The following is a 25,028-nucleotide window of genomic DNA, read 5'->3' as shown; positions in this document are numbered from 1 at the left end:
CATACAGCTTTGAGAATTTCATCCAGAAAATGTTTTTATAGGGAAACAATGTTACTTCAAATCTATTTGTGTAATATTATGCAAAATGCCATTCTACAATTGGGATTGCATAGAGACTAACTACTAGAATACATTCACGGCAAAACAACCAGTGTCTATATCCTCTTCTCCATCCCTTTATGACAGTCATTTGTGGTTGTGCTGCAGAAACAAGCCTGTCTAGTCTAAATCCCCTGGAATACATTAGCCATCACTAAAAGGCCCACATAGCCCATAACTCTCCACTCTGCTATTGTTTGATTTCCAGCCTTCCATCTGAGCTTTTGTTTATGGAGGCAGAGGGCCCACTGAGGCCTGGTAGGAGTGTGTGTCTACAGGGATTCTGATGGGTGGTGTGGGGGCTGTAGTCTGGGCTGCAGTGGTTCTGGTGGGTGGTGTGGGGGCTGTAGTCTGGGCTACAGTGGGCAGAGGGGGGAAGGACTGATGGTCAGTGAAAGGTGGAAGATAGTGTGCTGCTCAGTGCTCACCCTCTTCTCGTGGTTGGGGATGATGCAGCGGACAAAGTTGGGGTTGGTGTTCCTCAGCGTGGCCATGAGCTTGGTGAGAGACTCCTTGTAGAGCTGGCCCACCGTACGGAACATGCCCTTCTTGGTCTTATAGGCTGCACCGAAGGCCGTCTCGTTCATCCCTGCTACCTGGTCCAGACCCACGATACGGTCCACTGACAGAAGAAAGAGGGAGAGGAGAGAAGGGCAGGGTTAGATGGGTAGATGCTGGTAGAGGGGTGACTGGTGCGTGAACTAAACATATATACTGTATAATCAAGCAGCAAAGGACTAGAGGCATGGCCAGGACAGATGAGGGCTTCTAAGCGTAACAACATGTAAACAACATGACTGACAGCCAGAGTGGGTGGGATGGGCGGTTGGCCCTAGCATCACTACATGTTCATTAAAAGCAGAGAAAGGAAACCAGACTGAACCAAGCTATTGCAAAACCTAATCCAACTTAACTCGAAACATGTTCATCATTCTGCTGTTTTTCCAAGAACAGCACAGCCATTTTATTTGACCTTTCCAACACCAGCGTTACATAAACTGCAGTCAATTGGTTTTAACTTAACGCAATTAGACTAGCTAAAACTTTCTCCATTCAGTGGTTGTTCTTGCCAAGGAATACAGAGAAAAAAGATCAACAACACCATCATCTTTGCATATTCAGATAGCATCAATATCCGAGTCAATTTTCTTTGCAGAGATCAAGGGGAACTGAAGGGAAGAGACGTTACTATTCAATGTGGTGTGTGGCAACTCACCTTCCTTTAGAAACCAGTTGGCTGTCTCCATTTAGGACAGACAAAACAACCTCCAGGCTAAAAAGGCATTCCTCAGAGTGTTCCTAATATAGTTAAGAAGCAATATCATTTTCTAAACAAGAACTAGATGGAAATGGAACACCAACTGGGTGTCTCAATATTCTTAAATGACACAATCTAAAACATTTGATTTAACAAGAACATAAAAGGAGAAATACTGCTACCAAAGGATCAGGGTGAATTATCATACTCTAGAGCAAACACATTGGGGGATAAATGACTTTCCGTATTCAGAGAGAAGGATATGTCACAAAGAGCACAACAAAACCCAAAAGTGATCTCTTTCATCAACCAATTCTAATTATTTCAATTATGAACACATGTAATTGCCATCTCTCCTGCCATGAGGTGCACAGCTGAGCTGAAATGGACCTGTTTGGTGAACGAGGGTGAACACATACAGACAGTGCTTCATTGGACTATAAATCAGAGCTATAGTACTGCATCTATCTACTGTACTGAAATATCTTTCAGAAATCCTCTGTTGGGGTTAGTCAGTATTTCCCTTGGCAGGGACACATCATGCCTCTGTGATGTGATTTTAGAGGCTTATTAGGAAACCATGGTTTGACAGTGCAGTCAGCTGTCCTTAAATGTGGCATGGTAAGCTTCATTGGCATGGTAAGCTTCATTGGCATGGTAAGCTTCATTGGCATGGTAAGCTTCATTAGCCTTAATATAAAAGGATCTGGACATAGGCATACACATTCTTCATAGATGGTGCGAAGGGTAAAGTCATCGGATGAAAAGGGCCATGATCAGTTTGGAGAACCAGAACCAGGCTTCTAACCATAGGTTAATGGTCAAGACTGACAACTGATTGGAACAGTGCTGAATCATTACTACTCTTTGAATCATATTCTCCCCTTAACTCTCTTAGTGACTGCTCTGATTTACTTCAATAACCAAAGGTGACAGAAGTTTAAGGAGTGTGGGCGAAGGTTAAGTGAAGCTGACTAATTAATATTTTCTCCTTCAATCATTGTGATTCCACATCAACTTCTCCGATATCTACAGGGTGATGTTTTAGCGAAGCTTCATTTCACGTTTGTTTATCTATCTTTTTAAATAAAATAAGATTATGGAAATCAGATCAGTGATCTGGCATGCAGGTTGCTAGAAAATTTACCCTCAAAAAGCAGGCTTAGCCCATGCCAAAGGGATTATGAATTCCAGCAAAGTCAGTGTGATCTGTAGCTAAAATATCCTGAGAAAGAGGTGGTGGAGGAAGTCAGTCTCTATCTATCACTCTCCTGTCAGCTCCATGCCATACTAACGTCACTTTACATTTTTTTTACATTTTAGTCATTTAGCAGACGCTCTTATCCAGAGCGACTTACAGTTAGTGAGTGCATACATTTTCATACTGCCCCCCCGTGGGAAACGAACCCACAACCCTGGCGTTGCAAGCGCCATGCTCTACCAACTGAGCTACAGGGGACTACAGGTGAGTGTTGAAGTCATTAAACAGCCATGGCCCTAACAATGTCCAGGCTTTTTCTCATACATTTACTTCACACCGGCTTGGCCGCAGATGTCTCCATGCTAGTATTCTTCCATAGATAAAGCATGGTCCTACCTACGGTGGCTCTTCCAATGAAATTATAACAATCATGGTGGTTCCTTGTTCAGGTATCTCAAATAAACAATCTGAGCTGAGATTTGACTGAGACAGAATGGCACCAGACAAACCAACATCGCCGAAAGGTACTATCTTGGTTAGCAACAGTGCATTACGCTTCATGCAAAGCTTAGAGGCGGTGGGTGCATCTAAGGGTGCAGAGTGCAGCCGTGAGCGAGCAGGAAGAACCCTACAGTGCAGCAGCATCAACGTGTGCATTCACCTGGAGGCTCAAGGAGACCAGAGGCTTTGTCATAGAAAGAGGCTCTCTGAAAGGTCTGAATGTCTACAGCCCAGAAACAGAGAGAGAGGAGGGTGTGAGGGACAACTCAGCCTCACATAAACATCCATGCAGGGACAGATTTATTCGTAAACATAAATATTATTATATTATCGCATACACATTCACACAAACAATGATTAGTTGTGTACATTGTAAAGGACAGAGACATATTGCTGTTACTGGTGTAGTGGAATATTCCATGCACATAAACAAAGCAATTCAGTAATTTCCTTTCCATTAGTTGTGTCTGTATACATTGTAGATGTCAAATGACTCATAATGAAACTCAATCCCTTTTTAAAACAAGTAGATGAGCCAAATGGGAAAATTAAAGGAGGGAGGAGATTTACGAGCTGATATTTCAGGTTACCTCACAAACACACAATGTTTTGGCTGGCGATAGTCATCACAGAGAAGCAAGCAGTTGAATATGAACCAGACAAGAAGTCTAATGGATGAGAGCACATACAAATACTCCCACCATAGCCACTGTCCTCAGTTCCATGTTTTAAGAGGATTCTTCAATACTGTCACTGAACAACCAAGACTCAAACAAAGTGACTACTACATGGTCCAAACGGGAAGAGAGTATGGGGGACTCACCGTCCTTCCAGAGCTCAGCCACAAACTTGTCAGTGGACTGGTTGAGCAGTGTGGCCACGTTGTCGTTCAGAGGATCCATGTTCTTCATCAGCCACTCGTCAGCCTTGTAGTCCACCTGAGGAGAGACAGAAAGACTTAAGCTAAACAGGCTATATGTACCGGTACATAGTGTTAAATAGCTTCCTTTTATCTTGTCTCACTGACTTTCATGTCTGATCAAATTAAATAGCTACCTGGTCAAGAGAAAATGAGGTTATGAGCTGTAAACAAAACCTATTTATTAATTCTTAATATGTGTGAGGACTACTGGTGCTGAGACCAGAACAAAATGTAAATCTGAACTTTGTGAGGCAAATCTAATAAGAAAATGGATGCAGATGATATCAACTTTATTTCATGTGGAGAGTCTGGCCTGGAATGTACACAGGCCCTCTCCAGATGGGAGACCACACTGAGGTGAAAGTTTAAAAATCCTTGATTACGTAACGGTGTAAAATCGGTCTCACACCAATGTGAACCAGATGTGGAGATTGGGAGCTCAACTGGGCTTTTGTGCAATTACCTGTTAACTAGAGCTTTAGCAGAGGCATGTCTGCTGCCTCAAAGGCAGAACTTAAACACTGACTGGTTACAGCGTCGTTCAGAAAGAAAACGTGGAAAACATGTTCCTCAAGACATTATGGAGCTGAACAATAATTCTCATTTCAAAAACACTGCTTCATCTTTCCAACACTCCAACCCCTAACCAGGCAAAGCAACCGAAAGGTCAAAGGCAAATCAGTTTCTTCGAATAAATGAGGCCCTCACCAGAAACAGGGAGCTCATATGGCGGAACTACCTTGTTTTCACCAATCAATGATTCTATATGAGAGGACGACCTGAGGAGAGGAAGTCATTTCAGTGTATTGAGACCCAGGCTCTGTGTGTACGTACCCTGCCAGCGTAGTGAATGATGCAGAAATCGGCTTTGTCCTTCAGCTGCCGGGGCTTCTGGAACTTGGGGTGGGTGCCCTGCTCCTGGAGCACCTTGTCTACAAATGTCTTATCAGTGGCCTTGGGGAACCAGCACTCCTCATCCAACAGGGCCAGAACTCCTGGAGGGTTGGTCTGCAGACAGAAAAGAGAGAAAGAAGAAGAATTTGATGAAGTTCCTCAGACATCATCTTGAGCAAAATACACCTATATGTGTTAAGATGAAAAACTGACCGGTCTCTCAATGAGGTCGATGCAGGGCTGCAGGTCCAGGCCAAAGTCGATGAAGCTCCACTCGATGCCCTCCCTCTGGTACTCCTCTTGCTCGAGGACGAACATGGTGTGGTTGAACAGCTGCTGCAGTTTCTCGTTGGTGTAGTTGATACACATCTGCTCAAACGAGTTCAGCTAGAGGGGGGATATGGGGAGAGAAAGAGATGTGAGAGATGAGTATTACAGAGCAATAAGATAAGACAGTCCCTCTTGGACATGATTATATGTCTGCAACAAGAGATTAAGGATCTTGAAAAAAGGTTTACCTCAAAGATCTCAAAGCCAGCGATGTCCAGGATGCCGATGAAGGAGGCTCCCTGTCTCTTGGTCCTGTCCAGGGACTTGTTGATGCGGTGGACGAGCCAGCGGAACAGACGTTCATATGTGGCCTTGGCCAGGGCTTCCACTGCAAAGTCAGCCTGAGGAGAGAACCCGAGAGAGATAGACGACAGTCAGGCTGGGTGCCAGTCTGTTTCTGCTTAGGCCAACTTCATGGACCTGCATAGATTGGTGTTAGTGAATGCAGAAACAGTTAGGAGTGTACAACTGATGAGAACTGGAGAGCAGCTTCTACCTGTTCTTTGGTCTGGGCCTTCTGGACGTAGTCTCGGCCCACTTTGATGCGGGGGGACAGAATGGCCCTGGTAAACTCCATCACATTCAGCCCCAGCAGGTGGCACAGCTTCTGAGCCGCTGGGAGGAGAGACAGGACATCGGGTTACTAGTGACCTGTTAGTGTTGCGACCTGGAGATGGGCACAATCAGAGCCTTCAGTCTCAATTTAAAACAGTTGGGCAAATGTCAGAGGAATATGTAATGAAAGACCTGAGTAAAGCACTAGCGCTTCATTTCACCCCAGCTACCCAAGGATATGGCCACAGTCTGATGTAAATCTCTATTAAAGCAGAGACACATCCATTTTCCTAATGACAACCAAACTGCATGGCTTACCATTATAGACTGACCATTAATGCAGAGCAACGTGCCAGAAAGAAATGATAAACTACACATTTATTCCTACTAGCCATCAACTTCTGCTAGCCCTGTAATCTCGGAGGTATATGTGTGCACATATGGAAGTAAAATACAGACAGGCAGCATGAGCCCCAGGGTATAACATACCTGATATGGACCTCTACAGTGTGCCTGCATGTCTTTATATTAACATAAACAGGACAAAGAGCTCCAGCCCATACACTGTCACTGCAGGAGTTCTGAAGAATCTGACCTCTGTTCAGTGAAGTGTCTCTGAGCTGCCAGACTTCATACTGTACTAAGGACAGACATCTGGAGCTGCTGACACTTTGCTATCCTTGTCTCAGCCACAACGGTGAAGGATGACTCTACTCTGCTAGTGTTGTGATTCCAGCTGACTCACACTAAGGCCCAATACTGATTTCAGCAGAATTTCTGTGAAGCTCTGCAGTAAGTTATGTGGACCAAGTGAGTGGACTGTTTTTGAGGCTTAGCAGCATATTGTGGGAGGATGATCAATGTTGAAGACTTGCAACCCAGAGAGTAAGCTCACTGTAAACAAACCAAAAAAAATGTATGCACTCTGGATAAGAGCGTCTGCTAAATGACTAAAAATGTACAAATGTAAACTGGGACAATGTCTTTTTAGCTGTGTGGTGAGAAATTGTCAAACTTAGGCTGTCTGATTTCAAAGTGTTGGAGTGTTGGTTGGATTGTGTATGGCCTCTGAGGGTATATGATTACCTGTGTTCTCAGGCATGGAGGCCTGGTCTGTGTTCCTCTCCTTCTTGAAGACAACGTTACCAAACTGTAGTACTGCAGACACCACCTTCAGCATGCCTGCAGCCACAAGGGAGAGTGAATCAGACAAGAGGCAAGGAAAGACATTGATACTACATGTATGGCCTAGCGTGTATGTACTCACATACGATCTCCTCATGGGAGAAGCTCATGATGTGCATGGCCTCCATGGTCTCCTGGAAGTTGTCCTTGTCCTGCTGGCCAGGGATGGTAATGTTGCCGTTGGACAGGAAGCGGTAGTTGTTGAAGCCCTCCAGGAGCAGGTCAGCTGAGAGGAGAGGGGTACGGGGAGACTCATCAATAAACCAGTACTATAACAGAACAGCCAAGGTTTATAACATGAGGAGAAATAATGAAAAACAATCAATATGGAATGGTATATAAAATATTGAACGAGCCATTTCTGGCACAGAAAAAACGGAAAAACGTAAAATAATAGACATAGTTTTGATTCTTCTTGCAGAAGACACTACTGACAATCATTATAATTGGAATGGTTTATAAGATAGTGACTTTTGAGGTGCTCCCCGGCTCCTGCCAGCAGCTGGTAGAAGACATGGAAGGTCCTCTCGTCTTTGGCCTGGCGAACGGCCCTGGACTTCTCCAGCAGGTCTGGTAGTCAGGGAGTCAAGGGCCAATGGAGCAATGCCATCATTCCTGTGCTAGTAAATGGCTTACTGGTTATTGTGCCATGCCTAGCAGAATCTTCTCAAACAAACAACGGATTGGTATGAATTGCTGCTTCGTGCTATACTTGTATGATCTACTGTAAAATAATAAGTATTTATTTCTGTTAATGCCAATCTCAATAGACTTTAATATGTTAAATATGGTCCCAATCTAGATATACTGGGCATAATTCGCTGGCCCTAAAATGGTAAAGTCATGTGTTTCTGATCCCTTGTGTCTGAGTACAGGGTGTTTTGTCTAAAGAGTGACCATTTTGGGCTTCAGACAAGAGCTCAACTGTGCACGTCACTGGACCTTAGTTTTACAGGAGAGTGAAATGCCCACTGAGTGGGTTGCTGTTTAGTCAGTGTTAACAGAAACCTTGACTACCACCATCTCGGGAAGAGGAATGCCTGTAAAGTACACATTACACTGCTTTATAAATCATACTTGCTGCAACGCCAAATCTTGCACAATACGCTATTCTTGAGGGACACAAATTTAACTTTTCTCACATGCATAACAACCAGATATAATTCTATCTTAGAAAATGAAAGCCAGTATTCTCCAAAGTCAACCTAAACATGAATAAACAAAGGCTGAGTATGAATATATCTAACTCTAAGAACCTAAGTCTATCCACTATCTGGTGAGCATTGAAGTGCAATCTCGCAGTGCGGCACAAATCCCGGAGCCCCTTGAGCCAAACCACGACTATATATGTACATCTGCAGACTCCTGCATCCCCTCCCCCTTCACTTCCCAGTCTCCCATCTCTGAGGATACAGGTCTCGATGTTGGCCCCAACGATGTATCCAGTCACGTCAAAGTTGACTCTGATGAACTTGCCCTGTAGGGAGGGATACAACATGTGTAAGGTAGCAGTTATAAACATTGTGTGATACTGTAGGCCTCTGTGAGCCCAAAACACAGTCCCCACTGAGTCAACAGTATCACTTCTGCAGACATCAGTGAGGTATAATGTCAGGTCTGGTCAGAAGTTGGGGTGAGACTTGGTGTGTGTGTGTGTGTGCCTGCCAGGATTATGGAAGATGGAAAGCACATGGCCCATTTCTATTCAAGCCATGTCGTGCTCTTTAGCAGATATAGTGTTCTCCTTCACACACCATATCACTGTATTCTGGAGAGGGAGGTCCTACAATGCCTATTTACACAGATGGTCTGTGTATAGACAGTTTACAAATGTGTACATAAAACATACAGTATAGTTATCACATTCAATACTATTTTAATCCTAGCTGTTTAAACGTACGAAACGTGACGAGTTGTCGTTTTTCACCGTCTTGGCATTGCCGAAGGATTCCAGGATGGGGTTGGCTTGCAGAAGCTGCCGTTCCAGCTCACCCTGTAAAGTGAGGGAGAAACTGAGTGATGCAGAGCCAGTTAATACCACCACCACCACCTAAACCAGCCACTAACCACTAATGAAAGTTAGTATGGACAAGTGCCATTGCTTTCACCATAGGGTGGACATGGGAAGTAAAAAGAGCGTGAGAATGGAACCTCTGTTATGCAGTAGGCATCTGCTATATTTTTACCGAATGAATAACCCATTAAAAGTAAGATGATGTCAGTAAGAGGACATTGTACCCAATTATTTCATAAAATGTTGAGAAACACTAAATGTAAACCATATGGTTCAGCTCATCAGCAAAACAGAATATTCAGTGCAATCTGGACTGAGGCTCTCTTTAATAATACATTCCTCAATATCAATACCAGTCTTTGGGGAGAATTTTTGTTTTTGTTTGGCTGAACACAAAATGATTAAGCACTAGAATCCTCCTCAAAGGGCCTGATAATAATGCTCTTAAATCAGATGTGGTGGTAGTGTTATGCTCATATTAACATCTGGGACTAAATATTATTCTCAGACTATGTCCAAACATACACCAACTGATCAATTCGAGCTATTGAGCAGAGCGAATACAAGCCAACTATATGAATCATGCAGACAGAGGTTTATAGGCTGCTGCTGGTCATGTACATCACAGGTTGGAGGGCATAGCCAACCACAGGGCATAGCCAACCACAGGGCATAGCCAACCACAGGGCAAAGCCAACCACAGGGCATAGCCAACCACAGGGCATAGCCAACCACAAGGCACAGCCAACCACAGGGCATAGCCAACCACAGGGCATAGCCAACCACAGGGCATAGCCAACCACAGGGCATAGCCAACCACAGGGCACAGCCAACTGTCTCACAGGGTTTGAGAGGCCACTAGTCTACTTCCTCCCCACAAACAGAGAGGATAGAGGGTAAGAAGCAGCACTGCCTGCAGTAACTAAAGTGAGCCATTTTGGGGTGATGAGAGCAAACCTTGCCCCACACATTCCTGTGGTTGTGATGATGCCCAGATGCACCCTCCACTTCCCGGGAGGCACTGCTGTGACAGGGGCGGTGGCTACTTCCCAGATCCTTGAGCGGTGGGGACATTCCACCATCCCGCACCTCGCCCACTTTACCCGCTCTAACCAGGGCGCTGCCTGTGTGGGCACAACATAAATAGCACTGCAACCAGCCTGCCTGTACCGCCCTGGTTTCTCTTCGGGGATGGGACACTGGGGCCTGGTTTTTGTTGACCCAGTGGGACAGAGTTTTCTGTGATTTTAGAGGTTGTTAGGTAGCGCTGCCCAGCCCCACCACAGATATGTGGGACAGGCTCAGCCTACATACGGGTGAGTGAGAGAGTGGTGCAGAGAGAGGTAGGGCTGCTGCCAGGAGGACTGGGGTCTGGCCCACTTAAACATTACTGCAGCCTCTGCTGTGTAGCAGTGTCCTAGGCAACCCTGAAGCACATCATATAACTCAGGTTTCTAGAGTTTTTGAGAAAAGCACTACAGAGAATACATACACTAAACCCCTGGTTCCAGACAAGACACATTCTTGACAAAATGTTGTCTGAATAGTTAAACATGTCAATGTAAGAGAAGGGAGCATCACTGGGGTAGCTTGTGTTTAATTAGCCCCAATGACTCAACACATAACTCATTTCCAGTGGAATGAAGCTGGAGTCGGGGGTGCCTGGCGGGGTAGAACACAACGTGAGGACTATTTTCCTTTCAGGAGCACAACTCAGAGTGGAAATCAGATCTAAATTGTACAGATCACATAACATGGAGGTATGAGTTCCTCCTCCCACTGTCTGGATCAGAATCTGAGAGCTGCTCCAGTCAAACCTCTCTCTCCTGATGGATGGAGGCTAGGGAAGGGTCCTGTGTACATGTTCACTCCCTCTCTCCTCCTTTACCTACTACACTGCACACTACCTCCCTACCTCCCTAATGCACACACATTGTATCAGATCAATGCAATACTTCCACTGCTCTGCCCCACTGAAAAAGCCCCAAGCTCCTGGCTAGCGGGTGTCTGGGGCCCACTCCTCTATCAGATCTGCTACTTGGCCCCCAGCCTCCCCTCTCCTCTATCAGTACTGCTACTTGGCCCCCAGCCTACCCTCTCCTCTATCAGAGCTGCTACTTGGCCCCCAGCCTCCCCTCTCCTCTATCAGATCTACTACTTGGCACCCAGCCTCCCCTCTCCTCTATCAGATCTGCTACTTGGCACCCAGCCTCCCCTCTCCTCTATCAGAGCTGCTACTTGGCCCCCAGCCTCCCCTCTCCTCTATCAGAGCTGCTACTTGGCACCCAGCCTCCCCTCTCCTCTATCAGAGCTGCTACTTGGCCCCCAGCCTCCCCTCTCCTCTATCAGAGCTGCTACTTGGCCCCCAGCCTCCCCTCTCCTCTATCAGAGCTGCTACTTGGCCCCCAGCCTACCCTCTCCTCTATCAGAGCTGCTACTTGGACCCCAGCCTCCCCTCTCCTCTATCAGAGCTACTACTTGGCACCCAGCCTCCCCTCTCCTCTATCAGAGCTGCTACTTGGCCCCCAGCCTCCCCTCTCCTCTATCAGAGCTGCTACCTGGCCCCCAGCCTACTCTCTCCTCTATCAGAGCTGCTACTTGGCCCCCAGCCTCCCCTCTCCCCCCGCCCTCCCTTCATCCCCTCGCGCCACATTCCTCTGGCCTGTGCTCACAGGGACCCTAATTGGACACAGAGGCAGCGTGGTGTGAGAGGGCAGTGGGCTGTAGTGGACTGGTGTATTCTGGCACAGGGACCCAGGTACAGAGTTATAGCCAGGATAACGCCACACATCAACACATATACAACCTGGGTGAGTGTGTATCTATAGACTATAGATGTTTAATCTTAGCAGCATCTGTTTTAGCAAAGCTTTACAGAGAAAAAAAAGGGAAAGAAAAATAGCTCCTGGGCAAACTGAGTGGGGGAACAATGAGGGCCAGTAAATATCGAATTTACACTCAGACGTATCCACAGCGGAGTATTGAGTTGCTGTAATGTTAGAAGTCTATGTGGGGGAACAGTGGATCATGAATCAAGCAGAAACATGCAGTGCAGTGTATTAGTCCCAGGTGAGCCTCCAATGTTACTGAAGCGCGCTCATGTTATGCAGCAGAGAGACAATAGTAGCTTCATTTCATTCCCCAAGATGTCCAAGTGAGGATCAAGATGGAGATAGGAAGGTCAAAGCATTCCCACATCACTGACCCACCATGTGCTTATTGATTAGGGACAATAAAGGATAATGGTTGAGATATTAGAGGGTTGTCGTGGCAGAGGGTTTGGAGAGCCAAAGTCTGATGTGATTTCACAGTTCACATCAAATCATCTCATTCCCATGTACATTCAAAATGGGAACGACAAAGATAAATATGACTGGAACCTAACCACAAACAACACATGCACATGGGGTTAGTTATTGTTCTAAGGTCACAGAAAATAAACAGTCACTGTGTTACAAATGACAAATATTTGTTTCACTTGTGCTTTTTAAGGCTTACTGTATGTTGACACTGATGGGTATTTCCTTAAAATAAACCTAAAACAACTGATAAAACACAATGTAATACGAGTCTGTCGGTTTGATAACAGACTTATACGTTTTGCCAGCACAAACAAATACCACATATACTGTAGCCAGCAGAGATAAGTTCATGGGAGAAGACAGTACAGTTTGATTTCGGAAGGGCATGCAAAAACATCCAAACTGAGCACAACTGTTTTAGAAAGTGGGGAAACACTTGCCTGGAGCTTGTTCAACGCTTTAGGAGATTCGGGCTGTTTGTTTCAGGTAATAAACAAAGGGAAGGGTTAGACCTGAGGAGGCGCTTATGTCAAACACAAGCCATTAGCAGTGAACCTACTGGTGGCTAACATTATCCTGCTAACATTTGGCTCTGACAGAATGGCACTGAGCACCACGGAGCTAGAGCTGAGATCGTTCAGGTTAAGGTGGTACTAAACAACAAACTGATTAGACTCTATTAGAGGAGCTACGTTAGCCATTAGCATCAGGGGTCATTAAACTAGAACACATTTGTTTAGAAGTCAGTTGAGTACACACTGTGATAAAGCCTCTGCCTTTGGGTCCAGCATGGACACATTGGAGGGTTTAACAGGAGTTGGGTAAGGGAGCAGGGAAGGAGGGAATGGAAACACTCACAGGAATGTTGTGGTCTTTCCGTCCTTTGTGTGACGAGGCGACATGGGCCAGGTACTGGATGACCTTTTTGGTGTTTTCTGTCTTGCCGGCGCCCGACTCGCCTCTGTGTGTGAGGAGGAGACAGACAGGACCAATACACATAAGATTAAACAGAGGAAGAAGAGAGGATGGTGAGAGAGAGAGGAGGGGGGAGTGGAGGGATGAGGGCGAGCAAAGAAACAGGTCTAATCTACTCCCAAGCAGGCCTCATAAAATAATCAACATTTCAGCACTGCTGAACACTTCCAGCAAATACTTGCATAACCCTTTGTCTACTGTTATAAATGTGCCTTTGGTTGCCAGACAGAGCCAAGCTTCCTGGAAGACTTCCACATATAATCTCAACCAAAGACAGTCAAAAAGCCCAGCCCATAGGTTCATCACGTCAGATGGGATGGCTCTGCTCAGCCCTGGGACATACTATAGACTAGACTAGAGAGAGTCTGATACTGTTGTTTGTTTTCCCTGCTCTGCTCTGTCTGTTTTTAACTCCAGGGTCCTGCGGTTGGGTGGGCAGGTCTCCAGGGTTTCTAGGCTCTGCTTTTGGCCCGGCTCTAATGACAGGGGCGTCCGCAGCTCCGCCAGGACCCAACTCTCACTCCCCTCCAGACCCAGCACACAGCCACATACCCGTGGCTTTACCATAGCCAGCTATTAGCTCTCCACACAGAATGCTGGCTTAATGGATAAATGGCCAGAGTGCAACTCAATGCGAGTCTCCCCCTCTACACTTTGTATATGGGTGGTGTGGAGGTATAGTGTAATATATGTTCATCAAATGCCATTTCAGATTATTTTGATGTCACATTACAATTGTGAGAACAGTGTGATGTTTTAGGTCGAAATGACAACATCAGATTTGGACATGGGACATACTTTTCTTAATTCCAAGCAGACTGGCTTTCTGTATTAGTCAATCTTCTTGTTCAAGCACAAGGTAGCCAGGTCATCAGTGTGTGAGGCCTGTGACTCTTGCATCAATGTGTCACACTCTTAAGGTGAGAGATTCCACAGGTCTGTGACCCAGTGCACCACTCCCTGTTCTGTAAACCAAATTACTTACTCATCATGTGGACTGGCATGTAAACCAGTTCTCACTGGTTTTCAATGACAGGGAGACTGGATTCTCTCTCAGATAGTACAACAGAGTAGGTTTCTGGTCGGACATGAAAACTTTATAAGATGGTGTAAGATTGGTGTGTTTATTGCTGTGATAATGGGTCGGTCTAAATGAGATCATTGGCATATAGCCCACAAGCACTCGGCAGGTAGCATCCTGGCCAACAGGGGGTGTAATTATTTGAATACTCTCACATCCAGTGCTGCATATGCAATGGCCACTAAATGGAAACCTAGTGTCTGAGTGGCAGTTCATTTTGGAGATGGAGACTCAGGGCGGCTGTGTACCAAAACACACTCATAACTCCCTCTACTCTGCACAAAGTTCCTCAAAGGCCAACTTAGTTCCATAACTACATCATAAAGCTTTTTAGATCTAGTCCATCATTGAAAACCAGCAGTATGGCCTGCCAGCCCTGGGACTTCTCTCTTCAGAATGCGCTCTCTCCTGCCAATTTGTGTACATTCATTGTTTCATAACTTCATTGTGTGAATTGTTTATGTTTGATTGTTAGTGTATATCAATTCCCCATTATATATATAACCAGGAATCGTTAATTCCTATAATTTCTAATCTACAATGTTTGTTACTTTGGTTATGGTCATTTATTTTAATGCATTCAATATTATTATTCCAGTCTTCCTGTTCTCATTGTTGGAGTGGACACATTGTTTGCAGAGTGTTACCGGCTTCATCAATAAGTGCATCAACGACGTTGTCCCCACAGTAACCGTACGTACATATCCCAACCAGAAGCCATGGATTACAGGCAACATCCGCACCGAGCTAAAGGCTAGAGCTGCCGCTTTCAAGGAGCAGGTCACTAATCCGGAAGCTTATAAGAAATCCCCTATGCCCTCAGACGAACCATCAAACAGGCAAAGCGTCAATACAGGACTAAGATTGAATCCTACTACACCGGCTCTGACGCTCGTCAGATGTGGCAGAGCTTGCAAACCAATATGGACTACAAAAGGAAACCCAGCCACAAGCTGCCCGGTGACGCGAGCCTACCAGACGGGTTAAATGCCTTTTATGCTTGCTTCGAGGCAAGCAGCCCTGAAGCATGCATGAGAGCACCAGTTGTTCCGGACGACTGTGTGATCACGCTCTCCATAGCCGACGTGAGCAAGACCTTTAAACAAGTCAACATTCAAAAGGCCGCGAGCCAGACAGATTACCACGACGTGTACTCAGAACATGCGCGGACCAACTGGCAAGTGTCTTCACTGACATTTTCAACCTCTCCCTGACCGAGTCTGTAATACCTACATGTTTCAAGCAGACCACCATAGTCCCTGTGCCAAGAAAGCGAAGGTAACCTGCCAAATGACTACCGCCCCGTAGCACTCACCTCAGTAGCCATGAAGTGCTTTGAAAGGCTGGTCATGGATCACATCAACACCATCATCCTGGAAACCTTAGACCCATTCCAATTCACATACTGCCCCAACAGATCCACAGATGACGCAATCTCAATCACACTCCACACTGCCCTTTCCCACATGGACAAAAGGAACACCTACAGTGAGGGAAAAATGTATTTGATCCCCTGTTGATTTTGTACGTTTGCCCACTGACAAACAAATGATCAGTCTATAATTTTAATGGTAGGTTTATTTGAACAGTGAGAGACAGAATAACAACAAAAAAATCCAGAAAAAACGCATGTCAAAAATGTTATAAATTGATTTGCATTTTAATGAGGGAAATAAGTATTTGACCCCCTCTCAATCAGAAAGATTTCTGGCTCCCAGGTGTCTTTTATACAGGTAACGAGCTGAGATTAGGAGCACACTCTTAAAGGGAGTGCTCCTAATCTCAGTTTGTTACCTGTATAAAAGACACCTGTCCACAGAAGCAATCAATCAATCAGATTCCAAACTCTCCACTATGGCCAAGACCAAAGAGCTCTCCAAGGATGTCAGGGACAAGATTGTAGACCTACACAAGGCTGGAATGGGCTACAAGACCATCGCCAACAGCTTGGTGAGAAGGTGACAACAGTTGGTGCGATTATTCGCAAATGGAAGAAACACAAAATAACTGTCAATCTCCCTCGGCCTGGGGCTCCATGCAAGATCTCACCTCGTGGAGTTGCAATGATCATGAGAACGGTGAGGAATCAGCCCAGAACTACACGGGAGGATCTTGTCAATGATCTCAAAGCAGCTGGGACCATAGTCACCAAGAAAACAATTGGTAACACACTACGCCGTGAAGGACTGAAATCATGCAGCGCCCGCAAGGTCCCCCTGCTCAAGAAAGCACATATGCAGGGCCGTCTGAAGTTTGCCAATGAACATCTGAATGATTCAGAGGAGAACTGGGTGAAAGTGTTGTGGTCAGATGAGACCAAATCGAGCTCTTTGGCATCAACTCAACTCGCCGTTTTTGGAGGAGAAGAATGCTGCCTATGACCCCAAGAACACCATCTCCACCGTCAAACATGGAGGTGGAAACATTATGCTTTGGGGGTGTTTTTCTGCTAAGGGGACAGGACAACTTCACCGCATCAAAGGGACGATGGACGGGGCCATGTACCGTCAAATCTTGGGTGAGAACCTCCTTCCCTCAGCCAGGGCATTGAAAATGGGTCGTGGATGGGTATTCCAGCATGACAATGACCCAAAACACACGGCCAAGGCAACAAAGGAGTGGCTCAAGAAGAAACACATTAAGGTCCTGGAGTGGCCTAGCCAGTCTCCAGACCTTAATCCCATAGAAAATCTGTGGAGGGAGCTGAAGGTTCGAGTTGCCAAACGTCAGCCTCGAAACCTTAATGACTTGGAGAAGATCTGCAAAGAGGAGTGGAACAAAATCCCTCCTGAGATGTGTGCAAACCTGGTGGCCAACTACAAGAAATGTCTGACCTCTGTGATTGCCAACAAGGGTTTTGCCACCAATTACTAAGTCATGTTTTGCAGAGGTGTCAAATACTTATTTCCCTCATTAAAATGCAAATCAATTGATACAATTTTTGACATGCTTTTTTCTGGATTCTTTGTTGTTATTCTGTCTCTCACTGTTAAAATAAACCTACCATTAAAATTATAGACCGATCATGTCTTTGTCAGTGGGCAAACGTACAAAATCAGTAGGGGATCAAATACTTTTTTCCCTCACTGTATGTGAGAATGCTGTTCACTGACTACAGTTCATCGTTCAACACCATAGTACCCACAAAGCTCATTACTAAGCTAAGGACCCTGGGACTGAACACCTCCCTCTGCAACTGGATCCTGGACTTCCTGACGGGCCGCCCCCAGGTGGTAAGGGTAGGCAACAACACATCTGCCACGCTCAACACGGGGGCCCCTCAGGGGTGCGTGCTTAGTCCCCTCCTGTACTCCCTCTTCATCCACGACTGCGAGGCCAAGCACGACTCCAACACCATCATTACGTTTGCTGACGACACAACAGTGGTAGGCCTGATCACCGACAACGATGAGACAGCCTATAGGGAGGAGGTCAGGGACCTGAACGTGAGCAAGACAAAGGAGATGATTGTGGACTACAGGAAAAGGAGGGCCGAGCACGCCCCAATTCACATCGATGGGGCTGTAGTGGAGCGGGTCGAGAGTTTCAAGTTCCTTGGTGTCCAACAAACTATCATGGTCCAAACACACCCAAAAAGTTGTGAAGAGGGCACGACAATGCCTTTTCCCCCACTGAAAAGATTTGGCATGGGTCTCCAGATCCTCAAAAAGTTATACAGCTGCACCATCGAGAGCATCCTGACCGGTTGCAACACCGCCTGGTATGGCAACTGCTCGGCATCCGACCGTAAGACGCTACAGAGGGTAGTGTATACGGCCAAGTACATCACTGGGGCCAAACTTCCTGCCATCCAGGACCTATATACTAGGCGGTGTCAGAGGAAGGCCCAAAAAATTGTCAAAGACTCCAGTCACCCAAGTCATAGACTGTTCTCTCTGCTACCGCACGGCAAGCGGTACCGGAGCGCCAAGTCTAGGTCCAAAAGGCTCCTTAACAGCTTCTACCCCCAAGACTGCTGAACAATTAATCAAATGGCCACCCGGACTATTTGCATTGACCCCCCCCCACACACTCTGTTTATTATCTATGCATAGTCACTTTACCTACATGTACAAATTACCTCGACTAACCTGTACCCCCGCACATTGATTCGGTACCGGTACCCCCTGTATATAGCCTCATTATTGTTATTTTATTGTGCTACTTTTTTTTACTTTTGTTTATTTACTAAATATTTTCTTAACTCTATTTTCTTAAAACTCCATTGTTGATTAAGGGCTTGTAAGTAAGCGTTTCACGGTATTCGGCGCATGTGACAAATACAATTTTATTTTATTTTATTTGTGAGAAACAAGTTTTGGTTTATTTAATTCAATTTACGAGTTCTGTCAATTTAGTCATTGTCTTTTGTTTGGAGCGCTCCTGTCAATGTTGAGTAAGGACGCATAGGCCTATAGGCTACCTGGCCTGCGCGCAAATGTAGGCATATACAGTGCATTCGGAAAGTACTCAGACCCCTTCACTTTTTCCACATTTTGTTATGTTACAGCCTTATTCTAAAATTGATTAAATTGTTTTTTCCCCTCATCAATATACACACAACACCCCATAATGACAAAGCAAAAACAGGTTTTTTCGAAATGTTAGCAAAAATTGAGCAATTGATTGGTCGAAAGAACAGACGACTTTCAGTCGACTAAAACTTTTTTTGGGTCGGGGACAGCCCTAGAAAGGAGTGACTGGGGTACAGCTCTGCATGGAGGAAATCTCCAAAAGTGAACTTGACGAGAGGGGGCACATCACTGAGACCCTACTTAAAAGGTGCAGCCACATCAGCCTCAGTGCCAGACAGGTTCATTTTCCAGCTCATAAAGCTGCTGAGTTTCCTCTGGACTCGGCCCACCTTAAAATAACAACCTCTACCTTCTCAGTCCTGCTTGAGAGATGGTGTCAGAGCAGGACTTGGCAGGCTGAGGCGATCGGTTTGCCTTACTGGGCAGTTTAATGAGGTAATGTTTCAGGAGCAGGACAGCTAGAATACTGAAGGAGCAGAGCAGAGGCCTCTGAGAACATCATCAGGTACATTAGCATGGTTAGATAAAGGATTGGGCTGATAATACAGCTCTGATATGGAACACTGAAATATACACTTATAACAATTTTGTTTAATATGTTAAATTAAGTCAATGTCATTACCCCCATTTGAAAAGCAAGCAGATTTCAATAATGTGAAATGTTTCAGTGAAATATGAGTGAAAAGGATGTTCTGTCAAGAGAAATTATCCCAATAGAGTAGTGGGATACTCACGTGCAAAGGATTGATTGGTCTTCACGATCTGTGGGAAGAAAACAAAAAGACAGAGTCTGAATCAGCCTATTCCACTACAGATAATGTGCACACACACATAGGCTATTTCATGACATCCAGACAAGAAAGAAGGAACACCCTCCATGCAGTGTTTATGTCAACAGGAGTCCTCTGGCCTGCAGTGACAGTGGGGTGCTGCTCTGCCCCAGCAGACACTAGGACTCCTCACCACAGGGCTGGATAATCCCTCCATCTCTTCACACTGAGGAGTGTGATCAGATCAACCTTACAGCCCATTCATAAAGACTCTGGCTGTATGAGAGACAGTCATGCTGTGTCAGGGTCAGATCTAAACACGTCTTTCATTTCAAAATAGATTTAGATCCATAGCAAATTGGACATGCCTAGTCCTAAACTCTGAGGACAGCCATGTAGACTACAAATACTAGGATCCACAGAGGACTGCTCTGTTTGATACCCTGGCTCTGTGGTTGAGGAGGTGTTTGATATTATCAGATCATGCCCTAATTTCATCCATATATTGAAAAACAAGATATTCAATGCGACACAGGGAAACCCAGATGAAAGCTACCAATTTGGCAAGCTGTCTTCCTCCACACTGCAAGGCAAGTGTTTAATCCAGTAAACACAAGCAAGGGATGAGGTTAAAGAGTACTGGGCCTAAGTCTCAGATGTAGCTGGATATCACTGAGTGTATACAGGTGCTCTGAAACTAGTGCATAATAATGTTTCCATGACTTTTTATTCTGCCAATGGTGGTATGATAAGATTCCTTGCTAGCTACGATTGGGGGCTACTAAATGAAATCAATATTCCATTTTATTTGGAACGGCAAGCTAGACAAAATTAAATGGGCCTATTTATATAATGAATATGAATTCAGAGGGCAGAAATGATTAAATATTAAAGCATTAGACCTCTCACTAAAGGCTTCAGTCATACAAAAGTTATACTTAAATCCAAACTGGTTCTCTAACAGATTGTTCAAGAATGGCCTTTTTCCCTTTATTCAGATTACAACCTTTCACTTTCGGTTATTTGAAAATGAAATCTCCAAAATATCGCTATTTTTAAAACAAGCCATAGGAAGTTGGTTGCAATTTCAGTTTAATCCACCAGAAAAGACAGAACAAATATTATGGTTAAACTCAAATATACTAATTGATAAAAAAAACTATATTTTTGGTGAAAACAAAATAAAAACAGTATAATCTTTGTAAATTACATCATAAATAGGACTGGTGGAGTTATGTCACACATGCAGCTAACAAAAAGATATGGAAATGTCTGCTCTACTCAAAATTACAACCAACTAATTGCAGCATTACCGCAAAAATGGAAGAGGTAAGTGGAAGGGGGAGAAAGTAAGGAACTTGTCTGTCGGCCCTGCAATAAATACCAAAATTGGTTAAAGAAAATTGTGATGAATAAAAAGTATACCAGTTTAATTTAAGGACCAAACATTTTTTGACAGCTGTCCCATATAGATTGCAAAATAGTTGGGAAGAGATTTTCGATGTACCGATTCCATGGCACATGGTTTATGAACTGAGACACAAAACAACACTGGATTCAAAACTTAAGAGTTTTTCTATTTAAATTATTATCCAAAATTCTTGCAACTAATAGAATGTTATATATATGGGGGATACAACAATCCCAGCTCTGCAGATTTTGCTGCGAAGAGACAGAACCATTAGATCATTTGTTTTGGTACTGTCCATACAGTGGGGAAAAAAAGTATTTAGTCAGCCACCAATTGTGCAAGTTCTCCCACTTAAAAAGATGAGAGAGGCCTGTAATTTTCATCATAGGTACACGTCAACTGGAGATTTTTTTTCTCCAGAAAATCACATTGTAGGATTTTTAATGCATTTATTTGCAAATTATGGTGGAAAATAAGTATTTGGTCAATAACAAAAGTTTCTCAATACTTTGTTATATACCCTTTGTTGGCAATGACACAGGTAAAACGTTTTCTGTAAGTCTTCACAAGGTTTTCACACACTGTTGCTGGTATTTTGGCCCATTCCTCCATGCAGATCTCCTCTAGAGCAATGATGTTTTGGGGCTATCGCTGGGCAACACGGACTTTCAACTCCCTCCAAAGATTTTCTATGGGGTTGAGATCTGGAGACTGGCTAGGCCCCTCCAGGACCTTGAAGTGCTTCTTACGAAGCCACTCCTTCGTTGCCCGGGTGGTGTGTTTGGGATCATTGTCATGCTGAAAGACCCAGCCACGTTTCATCTTCAATGCCCTTGCTGATGGAAGGAGGTTTTCACTCAAAATCTCACGATACATGGCCCCATTCATTCTTTCCTTTACACGGATCAGTCGTCCTGGTCCCTTTGCAGAAAAACAGCCCCAAAGCATTATGTTTCCACCCCCATGCTTCACAGTAGGTATGGTGTTCTTTGGATGCAACTCAGCATTCTTTGTCCTCCAAACACGACGAGTTGAGTTTTTACCAAAAAGTTATATTTTGGTTTCATCTGACCATATGACATTCTCCCAATCCTCTTCTGGATCATCCAAATGCACTCTAGCAAACTTCAGACGGGCCTGGACATGTACTGGCTTAAGCAGGGGGACACGTCTGGCACTGCAGGATTTGAGTTCCTGGCGGCGTAGTGTGTTACTGATGGTAGGCTTTGTTACTTTGGTCCCAGCTCTCTGCAGGTCATTCACTAGGTCCCCCCGTGTGGTTCTGGGATTTTTGCTCACCGTTCTTGTGATCATTTTGACCCCACGGGGTGAGATCTTGCGTGGAGCCCCAGATCGAGGGAGATTATCAGTGGTCTTGTATGTCTTCCATTTCCTAATAATTGCTCCCACAGTTGATTTCTTCAAACCAAGCTGCTTACCTATTGCAGATTCAGTCTTCCCAGCCTGGTGCAGGTCTACAATTTTGTTTCTGGTGTCCTTTGACAGCTCTTTGGTCTTGGCCATAGTGGAGTTTGGAGTGTGACTGTTTGAGGTTGTGGACAGGTGTCTTTTATACTGATAACAAGTTCAAACAGGTGCCATTAATACAGGTAACGAGTGGAGGACAGAGGAGCCTCTTAAAGAAGAAGTTACAGGTCTGTGAGAGCCAGAAATCTTGCTTGTTTGTAGGTGACCAAATACTTATTTTCCACCATAATTTGCAAATAAATTCATAAAAAATCCTACAATGTGATTTTCTGGATTTTTTTCTCTCAATTTGTCTGTCATAGTTGACGTGTACCTATGATGAAAATTACAGGCCTCTCTCATCTTTTTAAGTGGGAGAACTTGCACAATTGGTGGCTGACTAAATACTTTTTTCCCCCACTGTATGTAGCTTGTTTTTGGTCGCAGGTTCAGGAATGGCTGAAGAATTGCAACATTTACCTGGAGATAACTCTGCAAATAGCACTGTTGGGTGATTTAAAAAGTCATAGTCAATCTATCAATAATATAATAATACTCTTAGAAAAAATGTTTATCTTTAATTTACAATCTGTAGAAACTATGAGAATAGAAAGGTTCTGAGTTTTTGTGAAACACCACAACATGGTTGAAAAATATTTGGCAAATAGAAATCAAAACAGGATGGTGTTCAGAGACAGATGGGAGGGGTTGAGTGGAGCTGAAGGGTGGGACTAAAAATAACAAGATAAGTAATGTAAAATATACTGTGTCCGTAAAATGTATAAAGGTTCTGAACTTTTGTGAAACAGCACAGTTTAAAAATATATGGCAAATAGAAATCAAAACTGGATGGTCTTCAGATAGATGGGAGGGGTTTGGGATTGGATGGGACTAAAAACAAACAAAAGATAACTATTGTAAAATATACTGTGTCCGTAAAATGTATAGTATGTATAAGCTTGAAGTAGAAGCCTAAGTGTTGTTGTCCATTCATTTACTCCAATTAGGGGAGGGATGGTAGGGTTAGGGAAAAATAATAAAGGAACATATATTTAAAAAAAATACACACACACTCACAACACCACACACACACACACACACACACACACACACACACACATTAAAAAAATATCTATATATGAGGGATTGGAAATTATGCAGACAATTACATTGATGGAAGCCACAATCTATCTGCAATATTAAAGCTGATATAGCCCCTAAAAAAAATCAACATTCAAATAGCCTAGAACAGGGCTCTCCAACCCTGTTCCTTGAGAGCCAGCGCACCTGATTCTAATAATTAGCTGGTTGATAAGCTGAATCAGCATAGTGAAAACCTACAGGAGGGTAGCTCTCCAGGAACAGGGTCGGAGACCCCTGGGTTAGAAGCATAGATAGAGACAGATGTTAGATAGAGCAGTGCTCTACCAGAGAACTACCTGCTGCAGCTGCTGTCCTCATGATTCTCCTTCTGCCTCTCATTATTCAGCCCTATTAACCATCTCCTCTAACAAGAACTTGCTCTGTGGACTGGACACACAGTAACTCAACTCTTTTTTTCTCCATAGATTGACTCTGATGAAGCTCTTTACTGGGTGTTGTGGAGGCATGCCAGTTTATCTGAGTGGATATCAGCCCAAATAATGTAATGGAACAGGAGCTGTCAGAATGATGTGGCAGGCACTCTCCCAACCCTTGAATATATGGGAAATTAAATCACAAAGTTATTTGAGGATAGGTGACATAGCTGACATGACACAGTGACACATGAGCATGAACACCAGAAGGTAAATCATCCGGAGGGAGTAGAGGTTGCCGCACCCTGTAACCCTGTAACACAGAGTCAACACCATGAGGGTCTCTGGGTAGGAAGCTATTGAGTCCAGATGGAAACATTTTTTAATGTGGACAAACATCACAGCCACCTCTGTGTTTGGATAACCTTTTCTCCTAAAATTCAGCCAACATTCTGACGCTGTAAGGATGGAGTCCTCAACATTCCTGTGGAAGAAAGACAGAGGTTGTTTCATTTCCTGTGGAAATCCTCCAAACGTACCTTAGATTTCTAAACATCAATATCACTGGGAGGAATGACCCCCCCCTACTAATACCACCACCTCTTCCCACCTCCATCAATATCTAACCAGTATTGCTGTGCTCCCCAATCTCTGAATGGGTTTGATTTCACAGCCCCACTGCTGTAGGTTACACTGATAAAGTTGGCTTGTCACATTAAAATATGTCTGTGTAGCCCCGGGAACAGAGGACGCTGTGATTGGTCTCTGTCTCCAGCAGAGCGTATCCACTCCTCTGTCTGCTGAACCAGCAGCCTGCCTGACGTCCCTAAATCTACCCACCCTGGGGACGACGCTTTGAGCCAGGGAGAGAGTGGGAGAGGGGTGAAGTGAGGACACACAGATTCTTTGTGTGCATGTGCATCATGAATAGCTAATTAATCCAATGCAATTTTTAAAAGAGAAAGGCATGTCGCAAACGGTGAAAACTGACATGACAGCCACAGTGGATGG

General features: G+C 44.5%; 1 protein-coding gene across 6 annotated transcripts in view; it reads right to left on the bottom strand.

Moving 5' to 3' along the window:
- Window positions 1–25,028, bottom strand: part of LOC311101419 (myosin-10-like) — a gene marked incomplete at its 5' end in the record, with an annotated part of 84,553 nt that overhangs the window by 10,964 nt on the left and 48,561 nt on the right. The window contains 14 exons of one of the 6 annotated variants that reach the window (XM_084142559.1): window positions 528–721; window positions 3,883–3,997; window positions 4,816–4,989; window positions 5,089–5,262; window positions 5,394–5,546; window positions 5,702–5,820; window positions 6,847–6,942; window positions 7,028–7,171; window positions 7,417–7,515; window positions 8,359–8,422; window positions 8,846–8,938; window positions 12,702–12,734; window positions 13,120–13,222; window positions 19,587–19,614. In XM_084142559.1, coding sequence (XP_083998685.1) covers window positions 528–721; window positions 3,883–3,997; window positions 4,816–4,989; window positions 5,089–5,262; window positions 5,394–5,546; window positions 5,702–5,820; window positions 6,847–6,942; window positions 7,028–7,171; window positions 7,417–7,515; window positions 8,359–8,422; window positions 8,846–8,938; window positions 12,702–12,734; window positions 13,120–13,222; window positions 19,587–19,614 — 1,589 coding nt within the window. Of the gene's footprint in view, window positions 1–527; window positions 722–3,882; window positions 3,998–4,815; window positions 4,990–5,088; window positions 5,263–5,393; window positions 5,547–5,701; window positions 5,821–6,846; window positions 6,943–7,027; window positions 7,172–7,416; window positions 7,516–8,358; window positions 8,423–8,845; window positions 8,996–12,701; window positions 12,735–13,113; window positions 13,223–19,586; window positions 19,615–25,028 lie in introns of all 6 variants that reach the window. The other 5 variants (XM_084142558.1, XM_084142556.1, XM_084142560.1 and 2 more) reach the window with 5 other exon arrangements.

The sequence above is a fragment of the Coregonus lavaretus genome (assembly GCF_964263955.1).
Source record: "Coregonus lavaretus genome assembly, chromosome: 2".
NCBI lineage: Eukaryota > Metazoa > Chordata > Actinopteri > Salmoniformes > Salmonidae > Coregonus > Coregonus lavaretus.
This window is presented reverse-complemented; position numbering and strand designations above follow the sequence as displayed.